Raw genomic sequence first — 14911 nt, forward strand, 5'->3', positions numbered from 1 at the left:
GATTTCTCTAAACCCGCTGTCATCGAGCCCGATGCTTCTGACTTTGCTTTGGGTGCCGTCCTTTCTCAGTTTGACCCTGACGGCGCTCTTCACCCCGTTGCTTTTCACTCTCGGCAATTCCGTCCCGCCGAGGTGAATTATGACACTCACGACAAAGAGCTCCTCGCCATTGTCGATTCCTTTACCGCCTGGCGTCATTACTTGATGGCTGCCGACCCTGATATTCCCACTCTTGTTTTCTCTGATCATCAGAACCTTACCCGGTTCACTGCCGCTTCTCAACTTTCTCGCCGCCAGTTCCGGTGGGCCCAATTCCTTTCTGACTTTGCTTTTCGCATTTACCACCGCCCTGGTCGTCTCAACACCAAAGCCGATGCTCTCAGTCGCCGTTCTGACTTTGAGATAAAGCCTGGTGACTCCCTCCACTCCACCAACTTCCTTCAGCTGTTCGAGTCTATTTCTCTCGACAGCATCACTGTTATCGGCTCGAATCCCGACTTTCTTTCCGAGATTCGAGCTGCCACCCTTTCTTGTTCCCTCCTTTCTGACTTTAACGCCAAACGTCTTGATGGCGATTACTCCTTCCGTGACGGTCTCCTTTACTTTAAAGACCTGATCGCTGTCCCTTCCCCCGAGCTCCAGCTCAAAGTGTTTGAGCAACGTCACTGCTCCGCTGCCGCTGGTCACTTTGGTCTTGCCAAGACCGTTGAGCTCGTCTCCCGGGACTTTCACTGGCCCCGGCTTCGTAAGTCTGTGCGTCGCTTCATTGCTAATTGTGAAGCGTGCCAGCGAGCCAAGCCGTCCCGTCACTCCCCTTATGGTTTACTTCATCCTCTCCCCGTTCCTTCCGAACGTTGGTGGGACCTGTCGATGGACTTCATCACGGATCTCCCACCTTCGAACGGTTTTGACTCGATCTTCGTGGTTAAGGACCGCCTGTCCAAACAAGCACACTTTGTGCCCACCACGAAGACGGTTACAGGCGAGCAAACCGCCGAACTCTTCCTCTCCCACATCTTCCGCTTGCATGGTTGTCCCCGGTCTATTGTTTCGGACCGAGGAACTCAGTTTACTTCGGCCTTCTGGAGGCGCTTCAATGAGCTTCTGAAGACGAAGATTTCCCTTTCTTCTGCCTTCCACCCCGAGACCGACGGTTCGACCGAGGTTCTCAACCAGGTCATCGAGCAGTATTTGCGTATCCATTGCAATTACCTGCAAGACGACTGGACCCTTCACCTTCCCCTTGCCGAGTTCACTTACAACAACTCGGAAAACACCTCCACTGGCATGACTCCCTTCTTTGCAGTCCATGGCCATCACCCCATTTTCGATCCCTCTATCATTCGTGATCCCTCTGTTGTGCCCTCTGCCGAAGAACGTGTCGACCGACTTCAGACCGTTCTCGAGGATCTCAAGGCCAACCTCCGGGTTGCCCAAGAGTCCTACACTGTGCAGGCCAACAAATCCCGTCTCCCCACTCCCGACATCTCCGTTGGCGACCTCGTTTTTCTGGATCGTCGCCACATTCGCACCCTTCGTCCCTCCAACAAGCTTGACCAGAAAAAGCTTGGCCCCTTTAAAGTTCTTCGCCGCATCAACCCCGTTGCCTTTGAGCTTAAACTCCCTTCCACACTTAAAGTTCACCCCGTTTTCCATGTATCCCTCCTTGAACCCCGAACGAAGGACATTGTTCCCGAGTTCACCCAACCAGAACCACCTCCCATTCTTGTTAACTCCCAGGAAGAGTTTGAGGTCGAGACTGTTCTCGATTCTCGGCTCTTCCGTGGTCGCTTACAGTACTTGGTTCAGTGGAAGGGCTATTCCGAGACTGACCGGTCTTGGGAGCCCGCTGCCAATGTTTCCCACGCCACTGATCTTGTTGCTGACTTCCACCTTCGCTATCCCTCAAAGCCGAAGGCGACGTCCGGAGTTCGTCGCTAAGGAAGGGGATGATGTTAGGGATAGCTCCTGCTTGTTCTCCACTTTGACTGCACACTTGGCTATTCTTTTGCCTTTCTGTTTGTTTGTGTGTAGCCTTGCAGTTCCCCTCCGATTTTCCGCCTTTTGCCTGTCTTTTCCGCTCCTTCCGCACTTCCGTTTTCCCGCGCTGCTCCGCTTCCTTTGTCTTCTTCGCACGCGCCGGTTTGTTTGTGCACGCGCCTTGCTGCGATTGGTTGCAATTCGGCTGCCGGTCATGTGTCCCCCCACCGGTGACTCATGACCTGCCTGACCGCCCCGATCTCTTGTTCATCTCGCATGCATTTGCCCCAACCTTATACTTGACCAATCCGCTTCTTGGACGTTGAGTCACATTGCTTCGCCTTTGCACGTTTCTCCTGCCAGGTGCTTCGCTTTTGCTTGCGCCTCTCTCGCTTTGGTTCTCTGCCTGTCTCGGTGGTCCTTCTCGGCCCTCGTTCGTGCATCGCCCCCTTCGCCCTGCTCGATCGCCCACTTTTCCCTCCCTTGGCCGCCCTTCGCTGCCAAGTCCGGACTTGTCTATAAATAGCCTGACCCCCGCGATGTGTAGTCGAACCTTAGCGTTCAAAATAGGACTAAATAAAGTGCCTTCTACTTTATTCTCTGAGTGTTCCTCACGTCTCATTTCGAGACAAGTCTTATCTTGAACGGATCTTTGCTTCCCTCGCTCCCTCTCCGAGTCCACTTCGGACTCTACCCTTGCTTTCCCTGAGCTCACTTCGAGCTCACTTCTTCTTTTGCCGTTGAGTCCCCTTTGGACTCTAACAACATGTCAACCTCGCACCACCAACAAACGGATGGACAGTCCGAGCGGACGATCCGCACCCTCGAGCAATACCTGAGGACATACGCCTCGACCAGCCAAGACGACTGGGACATACAGCTGAGTCATGCAGAGTTTGCATACAACACCGCCAAGTCGAGCACAACTGGCTTGAGCCCCTTTGAGGCGCTCTACGGATTCCAGCCTGATGTTCCCACCTCCTTGACACTGACCGAGTCCACGGCTGGATTGCCTCCCAAACCAAGTGCCTTTGTCAAAGATCATCAAGTCCGACACAAGATGATCGCCGACGCGCTCACGGATGCGCAACAAGTGATGGCGAAGTACTACGACCGCCGACACCAGGATGTCTCCTTTGAAGTTGGAGACCTTGTCTACCTGGACGCCGACAACATCAAGGTCCCCGAAGCCCAGTCAAAGAAGTTGTTGCCCAAGTACCGAGGACCGTTCAAGATAGCGGCCCGACCCAGTCCCCTCAACTACCTGTTGGACTTGCCACCTGGAAGCAAGCTCCATCCTGTCTTCCATGTGTCCAAGCTGCGTCGCCACACGACCCGCAGTCCAGCACAGTTCCCCGACGCCGACGAAGGTGTCCCGGACGACGCACCACTGGAAGACGACCTCGGACAATACTATACTCAAGAATATGAAGTCGAAAGGATCGTGAGGCACAAGAAAGTGGCTGATGGGTCACTTCGGTTTTATGTCAAGTGGGTTGGTTACCCACACTCGGGCAACACATGGCAAACACTGGAGGACTTGTCCCATGCACCCGAGGAGCTGAGTAAATACGGTAAACACCTCGAGGAGCCCCAAATAAAGAGCACACGCAGGGCTCCTCGCAGGAAGCCTTCTTAAGTGTGGGAGTGTAGGAGATGGTATCTCCGACGCTGTGCTGCGCGTACTGCGCGTACTGCGCGGCGCAGTGGGTCGTGACCTGTGCTGCGCTTTGCGTTTTCACGCACCGCAGGCAGGCCACCGCAGGGTATACCTGCGGGTTGCCCCCGTTCCCCCCGTTTGTCTGGAGTTCGGTTTTATCGTGAATAAACGTAAGTGCTCCCCGAGCTCACCCGTCCGCTAGAGTAGCCTAGCACCGCCCTGTTCTGCCCCGTCCTGTCTTGTCTTGTACCCCCTCCCTCCCCGTCTTGCCCCAACGTCCCAGTAGTGGACGTTACAGGAGGGCTGCGATCTTTTGCTTGCGCTCGAGGATATGCTGGCCCTTCTGGCATCTCTTGACCACGGCTCGCTCCTTGAAGGCGGTCCAGCTCCCATGCAGCTCGGCGACGCGGGCCATGACCTGAGGGCGCAAGTAATAGGTGCCAAAGGTGAATCTGCACTTCTTGCTGATGCAGATCGATCCCGTTGGCATGTCTCCGGGCTTGATCTTGTAGAGCTTGTACATGGTACTGACCGAGACCAACCCATAAATGCAAGAATCGTGGTCAAAGGTGCAGTTGTAGCAAATGGGGTAGGGAATACAAGGGTAGCTGTTTCTGGGAATCCTGATGCGACGACACCCCACACACAGAGTGGTATCGAGGCAGTGGATCCAGGCCATGATGCTCTTGCAGGTCTTCAGCTCCTCGGTGAAGGCAGGCTTGGATGGATGCTTGTGGAGACGCACGGCCCAGTAGTGGACGTCGTTGACGGCGGCATGGTGGTAGCGACTGGTCTTGGCGAATCTTGCAGCAGCGGCAGCAGGCATGAAGTCCGAGATGAGCTGGATGATCTCGACAGGTAACTCAGGCATGGGCGTGGGCGACCATGTCACCACTGGGCCGGTGGGTTTGGGCGGCTCTGCGGCAGGAGCTGTGGGATTGGCCTTGGCTCGCTTGGAGCTGGTGGGTTCGGCGGAAACGGACGACTGGGCTTTGCGCTTGCGAGGCATGGTGGATCGGGTTGGGGGGTGCGGGCCGGTGGCAGATGCTTGTGGTTTTTGTATGAAAATCACAACCCCCCATCCAGCGCAAGTCACATCAGGGTCGTCCTCCGCCCCACTCAGGGACTCGTCAGGGACAGGAAGCAAATCAAGGGGTCAATAGGTGCGATATATTGATCACAGCTGTAGCTGACAGCGAACAAGTCAGTGGGAGGACGTTCTGGCGTCGCCACGTCTGATGGCAGCGATCCTTTCTTGGCGGAGGGCTCGTTCCGTTTCGATGCGTTCGAGAAGGAGCTCGTTTTGGAGCTCGAGGTTCCTGCGCTTGAGCATCATCATCGGATCTTCGATATTGGTCGGGGTGTTCGCCTGCTCCGTGGTTTCAATGACGACCTCTGCTGCGACTTCAGGGCTGGGAAGTCGGCGGCGAACTTGAGTAGGGGGACTGGGCGAAGATCGGGTATCCTCGGTAGCGAGCTCGGGGCTCTGGTGAGGAGGTGACTTTCTCTTCAGACGACGGGGGGTCGAGCGACGTGCAAACAAGCGAGAGCTGGAGCCGGTGGGAGTCGCTGCCGATTCCTGTCGTTTGCCGGGCGAAACACCATTGACGATGCTGCTCTTGGTGTACTGCAGGAAGCGAGAAACATCGTCTTCGTCGTCCGAAAGTTCGTCGCGATAGAGGGTGACGACAGCGCTGTGCAGGGCCATGACCTGTTCCTCGGTCAGAAACAAGTCTCCATCGGCGAGTTCACCAGAGGTATGGTCGAGGAGAGAGCGAAGGGTTTCTATGAACCTGAGGTCGAAAGGGAGTTGGTCGCCGGAGGAGAAGCGAGCGCGAATGTCCGAGATGAGGAGACGAGTCTTCTCTCGAGCGAAATCGAGGCCCTCGGGCGTGCGGCGGTCTCCATCTTTGAAAATGGAGATACCACGCTCTTTGCGAGTGACCATCTGAATCCAGCTGTACATGGTCATGATGTGGTGGGGGTATTGGTGGGTATCGAGGATGGAGGGAATGGTGCGAGATGACAAGGGGATGGAGGACTTTGTTGGCTTGGGGGAAGCAAGGCTGGGTCTCATGGACACGCGTGTTTCTGTGGCAGTAACCACGAACACGGAATACATTTAGCTGGATAGCCATGCTGAGGCTAGCCACAGAAGATGACGGGATGGATTGGCGTTTGCTTGGGTGAGTGAATAGGAAGGTGACGTTCGCCCTCCATGTTGGTGGTGTGGGAGATAACGGATCGCTAATACACACCCACTCGAAGGCTAATGCAGAAAAACGTCGTCCTGATGCACACCCTCTCCATGCCTGATGCACGGCTGATCTACGCTAATACACATGACCCGAAACGTCTCCATGGTTCATGGAGTGGCTGCGTTCGCTCTGAAACCCGCCCCACTCCATGGGTCCTGGATGAACTGGTTGAAAGTCCTGGCCAAGAAAGTGATTGAAATTTTTTGAATTTTCTGTATTTTTGGGGTAGCTGGCAACGACGACAAGACCCTCACTCCACGAAACTCATTTCTAATACACAGCACCGACACAACCACACCCTCACTCGACAACATCACTCCTTGAGAACAAATGAGAGTACAAATAGCACTCACTCCATGATGAAACCTAATGCAGAACCCCGACACACCCTCTCCATGAATCCCGAAATCTAATGCATAAGTGCGTGCAACTCACGGATTGTGGAGCGCTATCGATGACCAGATGATATTGGAAGTGGCACTTGCGCACTCCATGACCGGGATCCCGCCCGTCGCCATACCACGGGTGGCGCTTCAAACACGTGGATCCGTGCGCAGCACTGTGCCCCAGGGTCGCGTTCACCCTGTCCGAGGTCCTGGGGCACGGCAGAGAAGAAAAATCCCTCGCCCCCCTTTTTTGCGTTTTTGTCGCTCTCCCCGCAACGATGAACCCCTTCCAGTTCAAGCCAGGAAACAGAAGCAACTACAGTCCCCTCATGGGTGGTGGTTCACTGGACGACAGCGGAGACGAGTCGCTCCAGTCCGATACATTGCTCGTCGGAGATCGAATCACCGACACCCAACTCATCGAACGAGAGCTGCCCGACGATGCCTTTGAATCTGAGGATGAGCATGACCCCCTCGAAGATTTTACACCGTCGTCCAGCGAATCCACAAATTCTCCAGTCGTCGTTGTGGACAAAGGCAAGCGTCGAGCAGAATACTGCCCGCCTATCGGCACGTCCAGCAAGCGCATATATGAAGGCCCTCAGCCCCCGCCCGAAGATATGAAGTACGCCGAGCTCAAGGAGATCTTCAAAGTCAGCATCCCGGACTTTGACAGATACGTTGGCACAGGCATGGTCATGGTATACACGGACGATATTGTGTTGCGAAATGATGCCTATCCTGCCATGTGCCAACGTATCGTCGAACATTTCGGGTTGCAGGACTGGGGCACCTTCGACCTCGAGAACCTACACCTCGTCCTCCAAGGGCTCTATTGCTTTGTTGAAGGCAGAAGAGAAAGCTTCGTTGGAGGTTTTGAGTCCCCGGTCAAGTTGAGGATTCCGCGTTCGTCGACCTGGTTCAAGTCCGAGCGCCACCTCTGGGAAGCCGTGGCCAACAACGCCGAGTTCCGCAAATCGGTCATGAAGTGCGAAAGGCTTAGAAGCATCCCTACGGACAACGTTCGTCACTTCGAGCATATCCTCAAGGAAATCACGGGCCCCTTGAAGACCAGATACATTCAGGCAAAGTTGAGGGAGCAGAGTCAATCATTCGACTCTGGAGTGTTTGATTTTGTTCACTCTGATGTTTTTGCTCTCTTTGACCCGGCCATGATGTTGTCTGAGTATCTCCCCATGGTTGAGGATGTGGATTCGACCCATCGTCATCTTTTGATCTTCCGCACCCCTGATGATGTTCAGCCCCCGCTTCGAATTCTCGGTGCCCAGGATAGACTCCTTCCCCTTGAACGATTTCAGATCGAGATGTTGACCCCTTCAGAGCCTAGGACGTCGTCTAAGGTGTCTCAGGATGTTTTCTTGCACTTGCATTTCTGTACTTTCAGCACTGTAGGCGACTGGCCCCTTGCTCTTTCGAATGTCGTCAAATTGGCAATCGAGTACTCCACATCTTACCCGATGCTGAACCCCGATGTTTCTTTCCACTGGAGCGATTTCCCAAGCATGCCATTTTTGACTGATCTGTCTTTGGGCATCTCTGGTCTTCAAAAACTCGGGAGGATGCCAGAGGTGCTCTCGGGTTTGGAAATGCTCGATCTTTCAGGCTGCACCTCTCTCGAGTCAATTGTGAAGATGCCCTCGGCGATGGACAAGTTGAAAGTTCTCCGACTTCCGACGAGCCTCGAGACCACGGCCGGCCTTCCCAAGTCTATGAAGGAGCTCGAGCTCCTTACTGGGATTGTCAATAACCGAAACTTGACGAGACTATCCGACTTTCCGTTCACCCTTCCCCGACTCAAGAATTTGGAGATCCCGCCTGGCACAACCTTGAATCTCTTTGGGATGCCCTTGAACCTTCCGGCCATGACAACTATCACTGGACTGGAGAATTGTGAACAGCTGGTGTCTCTCTTGGGCATCACGAAGACGGTTCCACAGCTGCTCGAGCTTAAGTTGCCGAAGGATGTCGTCTCCCTTGAACCACTGGCCGACGCAACGCTTCCCAGATTGGCCAGTCTTGATCTCTCCCGCTGTATCAATATGGTTGAAATCGACGCACACCTCGAGAATGTGGTGACTCTTCGCTCATTGGCACTTCCCGAGAATTTCAAGTTCCTGAACGAATTGAACAAGCTACCTCGCACAAACCTCCATAAACTCGATCTCTCCAAGTGCACCAGGCTCAGGAGTTTCGCAGGTATGCCTGAAATCCCCAATCTTCAACACATCGTCATGCCAAGGAGCTTCTTGGATTTTGCCGGATTGAACGTTACGAGCCTGGTGAAGCTGGACATTTCCAAGTCATTCAAGTTCCCCTCCTATATGGATACCTGTCGCTTTGTTATCCAGCAGTTGGTGGTGAATCAGAATATGCACCAGTGTTCTAAGCGCATCACCTGGGGTGAGAACTATCGCCGCCTTCACGATCGTCCCGAGCCCGTTTATATTTTCGTCGAGTCGTTTGTTTCCAATGATTAAATCAATAAAGTGACGTCCATTCATGCGAAACTCTATTTTCGAGCGTGGGGTGTGGGGTGTTGTCCCGGATGATGTTTCGTAACGATGCAAAAATCAGGCGTCGAGAGTGGTGAAAAAAAAAAGTTCGGAACGCACCAATAGCGACCAAAGGCTTAAGCAGCTGGGCCCCACCGGCACGCTCGGCATGAACTCTGAGGGAGCTCGTGCGTCATCCGCTATCACCAGATGGGGGCGGACTAACTTCCTCCGAGGGCGGCCAAAGATACGCCCCGATGGTGGGATACGGGGATCGAACCCGCGGCATCACGTTGCAAGACGGTGCGCGCTTCCCAATGCGCAAACCACCGACTACAGCGGAGTAGCGCGTGCACGGACCGTATCGTCTCAATTTGGATCACGTGGCTGACTGACAGGAATGGTAGAATCTGTCATGGCTGACAGGAATTCGAGTGACAGGAATTCGAGTGACAGACACAATCGTCCCCAAGTGTAAGGAGTGAACAAGCGCAAGGACGAAGACCAAGTGCTTGGTATGAGCTTTATTAGCTTTTAGCCCCGAACACCAAAGAACAAGTTTTGTTCGAACTGGTGTTCAACATAGGCTCAGACATGCAGGGCTATTTATAGACCGGGAGAAGGTCGAGGGGCAAAAGTGGGCGAGAAGGGTGGAGCATCACAGAGAAGCGAGAAGGGGGTGCGAGAGTGGCTGGTGTGCAAGCGAGAGAGGCTTGGCACAGCCCGGGGACATGTGCCGAGCGGTGGGGGAGGCAGGAAACCAGTAGACGCGGGTGGCAACGGCGCGTGCTCATGCATGGGGGCAAACAAACACGTGGGGACTCATGATTGGTGCGGAGGGCGAGAGCATGCGGGACAATCTCATTGGTCCGTTGTGATGCTGGTCATCACACTATCTCCTCCTTAAACTACGGCGTGTTCCATCTTGAGTTCTCCTGGGGCCAGGCTTGTCTGGGTAGCGTCGGTGGTACTCCGCGGCCACCGTTGGGGCAAAGACAATGTCGGCGGGCTCCCAACTTCGATCGGTGACCGGGTAGCCTTTCCAATCGATGAGATAGTGCAGCTTTCCGCGCACGAACTTGGAGTCTAAGATCTCTTCGACCTCCCACTCCAAGTTCCCATCGATGACCACCGCAGGGGGCGGCGCTTGCACCCGACCCGGAAGCGAGTTCTTCTTGTAGGGCTCAAGAAGAGACACATGGAACACCGGGTGCACCTTTATGTCCTTTGGCAAGTCCAGGCGGAAAGCCAATGTCCCGACGGCCTCGAGGATGGTGAATGGTCCAATCCTCTGGTAATCCAGCTTCTTGCTTGGGCGAGTGGTGCTGATGTTACGAGTCAGCACCCAGACTTGATCGCCCGGACGCAAGTCGGGAGCCTGGGACCTCCGGAGATCTGAGAAGTGCTTGTAGTCAGACTTTGCCTTCTCAAGATTCTCCTTCAACAGTGCCAGGTTCCGCTGGAGATGTTCAACCCTCTCCGTGGCAGAGGGAACATCAGGGCCGCCAGCGACAACGGGGACTTCGAACCTTGGGTGGAACCCATAGGTTGCCAAGAATGGCGAGGCATGTGTTGACGAGTTCTCGAGGTTATTGTAAGAGAACTCGGCCAGCGGCAGCAGCTCGGCCCAGTCATCTTGCTGATACGACGTGTAACAGCGCAGGTATTGGTTGATGACCTGGTTGACCCTCTCAGTCTGTCCATCGGTCTGGGGATGGAAGGCCGTGGACAGACTGGTTTGGATCCCGAGCTGCGTGCAGAGTGCCTTCCAGAACCGAGAGGTGAACTGACTTCCTCGGTCTGAAACCACTGTGTCGGGGAGGCCATGGAGACGAAAGACATTGTCGAGGAACAGTGACGCAGTCTCCTCCGCCGACGGCAGTGAACGCCAGGACATAAAGTGTGCCATCTTTGTGAGGCTGCATACCACCACAAAGATGCAGGTGTGACCCTTGGACTTTGGCAGATCAGTGATAAAGTCCATGGTCAGTGTCCCCCAGGGTCGATCGGCTGTCTGGAGTGGCAACAGGAACCCAAACGGCTTGTGTCGCGGAGCTTTCGAGCGTGCACAGGTGTCGCACGTCGAGACGTACTCTTTGACATCTTTCCGATAGGTTTGCCACCAAAACTGTCGCGATACCAGAGCCAGAGTCCGTCGGATGCCTGGATGACCCACAGCGACTGGGTCATGGCACGACTTGAGCGCCGGAACTCGGCACGACTCTGGGACCACAATCCTGTTCTGGAAGGTGAGGTACTGGCCATTCCAGACGAACTTCGGGTCACGACGGTATTTGTCTAGACCGGGATCCCGAGCCTGCTCTTCGGCTATGAGCTGCAGCAAATCCACAGGGTCACTGCGACTTGCAACCGAAGAGCGGGCGTCTCTGCTTCGGAGCACGCGTATCACCGCGGCAGGATCGAGAAGCAGAGGCGGATCCCTCGACACGGAGGCCGACGAAGGGATGTAGTCCGAGCGACGAGACAGGGCATCGGCCTTGCCGTTCCTCGCACCAGGACGGTACTGGATGCGGATGTCGAACCGAGACAAGAACTGGGACCACCGTGCATGACGCTGGTTTAGGATGCGAGCCGTTGCCAGGTACTCCAAGTTCTTGTGATCGGTCAGAACGGCAACGGGATGCTGGGCGCCTTCGAGGTAGTGTCGCCACGCCTCGAAAGCCTCCTTGATCGCCAACAGCTCTTTCTCGTATATGCTGTAGTTACGTTCAGCATTCGAGAGTGTCCGCGAATGGAACGAGCAAGGATGAAGGCGATCATCAGCACCCCGCTGGGAGAGCACGCATCCAAGCGCAAAGTCCGACGCATCTGACTCTACGACGAACGGCTTGGATGGGTCCGGATGCACCAGAACGGGCTCCGAAACGAAGGCATCCTTCAAGGATCTGAATGCTTTATCGGCTTCGCGGGACCACTGGAAGCCATGCGTCTTCCGGAAGAGCCGAGTCATGGGCCCCGCGATCTTTGCGTATCCATCGATGAAGCGTCGATAGAAGTTCGCAAACCCGACAAAGGATCGAAGATCCGAGATGTTGCGCGGTATGGGCCAATCCAAGATCGCAGAGAGCTTGGATCGCTCCATACCGATGCCCTCGGGCGAGACCATGAAACCAAGGAACGAGACCGAGGTTTTGGAGAACTCGCACTTCTCCAGCTTGCAATACAGCTTTGCAGCTCGGAGCTTCGAGAGGACCTGCTTGACGTGCTCTACATGCTGCGACGGATCAGCACTGTAGATCAAGATATCGTCAAGATACGCAATTGCGAACTGGTCCAACTCGGTGCGCAGGACGTCGTTGATGAAGTGCTGGAACGTCGCTGGCGCGTTGGTGAGCCCAAAGGGCATCACCAAGTACTCGAAGTGCCCATATCGAGTACGGAAAGCTGTCTTCCACTCGTCCCCGGAGCGGATGCGCAGCAGATTGTAGGCTCCACGAAGGTCCAGCTTAGTGAACACCTTCGCGCCTCGAAGTCGGTCCAGCAGCTCGCCGATCAGCGGTAAAGGGTAACGGTTCTTTACCGTGATACCGTTCAGTGCGCGGTAGTCAACGCAAAGACGAAGTGAGCCGTCCTTCTTCTTGACGAAGAGGATTGGTGAGCCTGCTGGGGACGACGAAGGACGAACGAATCCCTTGGCAAGATTCTCGTCGAGATAGTCACGCAGAGCGTGAAGTTCGGGCTCGGACAGTGAGTACAGAGGCCCGAACTTTGGCGACTTGCCCGGCTCCAAGTCAATGGGGCAGTCATAAGGGCGATGCGGAGGCAAGGAGTCAGCTTCCTGTTTAGAGAAAACAGACAGGAAGTCCTTGTACTCCGCAGGCACTTCGACAGTCGCAGTGCTCGGCTCGTCAGTGGGCAGGACATGGACCTGAAAGATGGTCAGGGGTTGCGTTCCATGCCTGCATGCATCCAAAGACTCGCGCATCGAGCGGTAATCAATGCTGCAGACGCGGAGAGGAGCGTCCGAGCTGAGAGGAGGGGCGTGGACAAGGTCAGAATAATGTTCGACGGTTACTTTATTCTGAACAATGTCCGAAGAACAAACAACAGGAGGAGGTACATCAAGGAGGGAAAGAGAACTGACAACAGAAGAAGGGGTTTGGGAAGAGCGAAGGGGTTCGGGAGGAACAAGACAAGAAGGGGAAGACGAAGGTGGGAGCGTAGGAGAGGAGCTTAGATCAATCAAAGGAGTGGAATCATCAAGAAGGGGAGTGACATTGGAGGAAGTGGAGCAAGACGAAAGAGAAGTAGTGCATGGAGAGGGGTCGGAATCAACAGAAGGAGGGAGACAAAGAAGACCGCGAGACCAGACAATCTTGGGCTCGGCGGTGCGCAACCAAGGAAAGCCAAGGATAAGTGGTTGATGTGGAGACCTGATCACATCGAACCGAAGGCGTTGCGAGACGTCCCCGAGAATCACCTCGAGTGGAGCAGTCTCGCGGAGGATGGGGCCAGACGACAGCGGCTTACCATCCACGCCTTCCACTGCCAAGGGCGAAGCCTTGGAGCAGGTGGGGACAGAGTGTCGAGCAACAAAGTCCTCGTCGATAAAGTTGCCAGAGGCACCAGAATCGACAAGTCCTTCGCACGACAGAGAATCACCAGAAGGAAGACGAACAGCGACGGGAACAACCAACGAGCAACGACGAACAGACGAAACACAAGACTTTGGTTCGGTACCAGCTTCGGCACCAGGGTTGCGGCTAGCACAGACAGTTAACTTTGCCGAGGGTTGGCAGGACAGCTCAGGTATTTGCACCTGTGGATGAGGTGCAGTTCCCAGTGACACCAGAGGTGCCACGGGTACTATGCCAGAGCTGAGAGTGTCCGCCGGTCCAGAGGCAAGGCGAAGCTGTCCGCACATCACTGCTTCCCCAGTACTTACCAAAGGCACCTTACCAATGTCTTCACTTTCGGAAGGCGGTGGGCACGGCTCCGGTTCAAGGCCTTCACTTAGAACCGGGCCTGGTCGTTTCCCGAACTGAAGTCTTGCACTTCTCCATCTTCGTAAACGATGGTGCGGATGATCCTCGGGCCGGGAGGTCCAGGGGGCGGTCCGGTAGCTCTGGTAGATCCAAACTTGACGGGGCAGTTTCGTACCAAGTGGCCCTTCTTGCCACAGTACAGGCAGAGTCCAAAGCGGCGGCGGCGTTGTTTCTCCTCGGCGGTCAGGGGTCCAGAGACGGCAGAGTCCACTTGCATGGGCTCGGAAACAATGTAGGAGGGGTGCGGCGGAGCGAGGACGGGCGCGGGAGCGATGGCGGGAACGGCAGCGGAGGCGGAACCAAAGGCGAACTGGGAAGACCGGTAGCGGGCAGGCGTGCTTCGGCGCTCTTGACGGCGCTCGCGGATTCGTGCATCGAGCTCGTTACAAAGCTCGATGTACTCCTCCAGATCTCGTGGCAGAGGGCGAACTCGCGAAAGTTCGTCTCTGACATCATCCGACAAGCCAAGTCGGAAGAACGAGATCTTTGCACCGTCGTTCCAAGTCGTATCGGCGGCAATACGAAGGAACTCGGATGCATAGACTGCGCACGGGCGGTTGCCCTGAGACAGTGTGGTGATCACTGACTCGGCAGTCCTGGCCCGATCAGGGTCGTCAAACACTTTGGAAAAGCGTTCTAGGAAATCGCCAAAAGAGTTGAGTCGGGGATCACCCATCTCAAGCATCGGAGTCGCCCACTGGAGAGCCGGTCCAGTGAGCAGACTAATGACGAATCCGACCTTAATCGGGTCAGCAGGGAACCGGTGGGGCTGCATTCGTATATACAGTTTGCACTGATTTACGAATGCCCGGAACCCTTGCCGGTTACCGTCGTAACGGTCCGGCATCTGCACGCTGTACCCAGCGGCAGGAGCATCGCGAGCTGTCCGGAGCTCGGCGAGCTCGGCCTCCAAGGCACGGAGGCGGTCCACGAGGGCAGGATCCATGGCGGGACTGGGACTGGGACTGGGAAAAAAAAAAAAAGCGAGGAGGTTCAAGAACAGGAGAGCGAAGAGGGCTCAGACACAAGTGTGCTTGAGGTTCGGACAGGACTAGGAAAGGGGCGGGGCTAGGAGCGGAAGATACCAAGCAGGTGGTATCAGTAGAAG

At 55.3% G+C, this 14911-nt stretch overlaps 3 protein-coding genes and 1 non-coding gene across 4 annotated transcripts; 1 reads left to right on the forward strand and 3 right to left on the reverse strand.

The window, feature by feature from the left end:
* Window positions 1-3932: 3932 nt before the first annotated feature.
* BJ171DRAFT_591818 (uncharacterized protein) lies at window positions 3933-4649 on the reverse strand (the record flags this gene model as incomplete). Its single annotated transcript, XM_053114503.1, has 1 exon — window positions 3933-4649. One exon carries the CDS (start codon window positions 4647-4649, stop codon window positions 3933-3935), a length of 717 nt encoding a protein of 238 aa, XP_052961534.1.
* Window positions 4650-4789: 140 nt separating this feature from the next.
* Window positions 4790-5675, reverse strand: BJ171DRAFT_544450 (uncharacterized protein). The gene has a single exon (XM_053113010.1). It carries the CDS (start codon window positions 5610-5612, stop codon window positions 4845-4847), a length of 768 nt encoding a protein of 255 aa, XP_052961535.1. The 5' UTR covers window positions 5613-5675; the 3' UTR covers window positions 4790-4844.
* A 635-nt stretch (window positions 5676-6310) lies between these two features.
* On the forward strand, window positions 6311-8813 carry BJ171DRAFT_544451 (uncharacterized protein; the record flags this gene model as incomplete). The annotated part of the gene is made up of 2 exons (XM_053113011.1): window positions 6311-6318; window positions 6469-8813. The coding sequence occupies 2 exons, from the start codon at window positions 6311-6313 to the stop codon at window positions 8780-8782; spliced, it is 2322 nt and encodes a 773-aa protein (XP_052961536.1). The 3' UTR covers window positions 8783-8813.
* A 242-nt stretch (window positions 8814-9055) lies between these two features.
* BJ171DRAFT_t419 lies at window positions 9056-9128 on the reverse strand. The gene has a single exon. It is a non-coding gene; the product is annotated as a tRNA-OTHER (tRNA).
* Window positions 9129-14911: the final 5783 nt, after the last annotated feature.

Source organism: Polychytrium aggregatum (genome assembly GCF_025602895.1).
Source record: "Polychytrium aggregatum strain JEL109 chromosome Unknown BJ171scaffold_163, whole genome shotgun sequence".
Taxonomy (NCBI): domain Eukaryota; kingdom Fungi; phylum Chytridiomycota; class Chytridiomycetes; order Polychytriales; genus Polychytrium; species Polychytrium aggregatum.

What these genes read in the sequence shown, in the direction of transcription:
- BJ171DRAFT_544450 (XM_053113010.1), bottom strand. Translation starts at nt 5,612, where the DNA reads ATGACCATGTACAGCTGGATTCAGATGGTCACTCGCAAAGAGCGTGGT.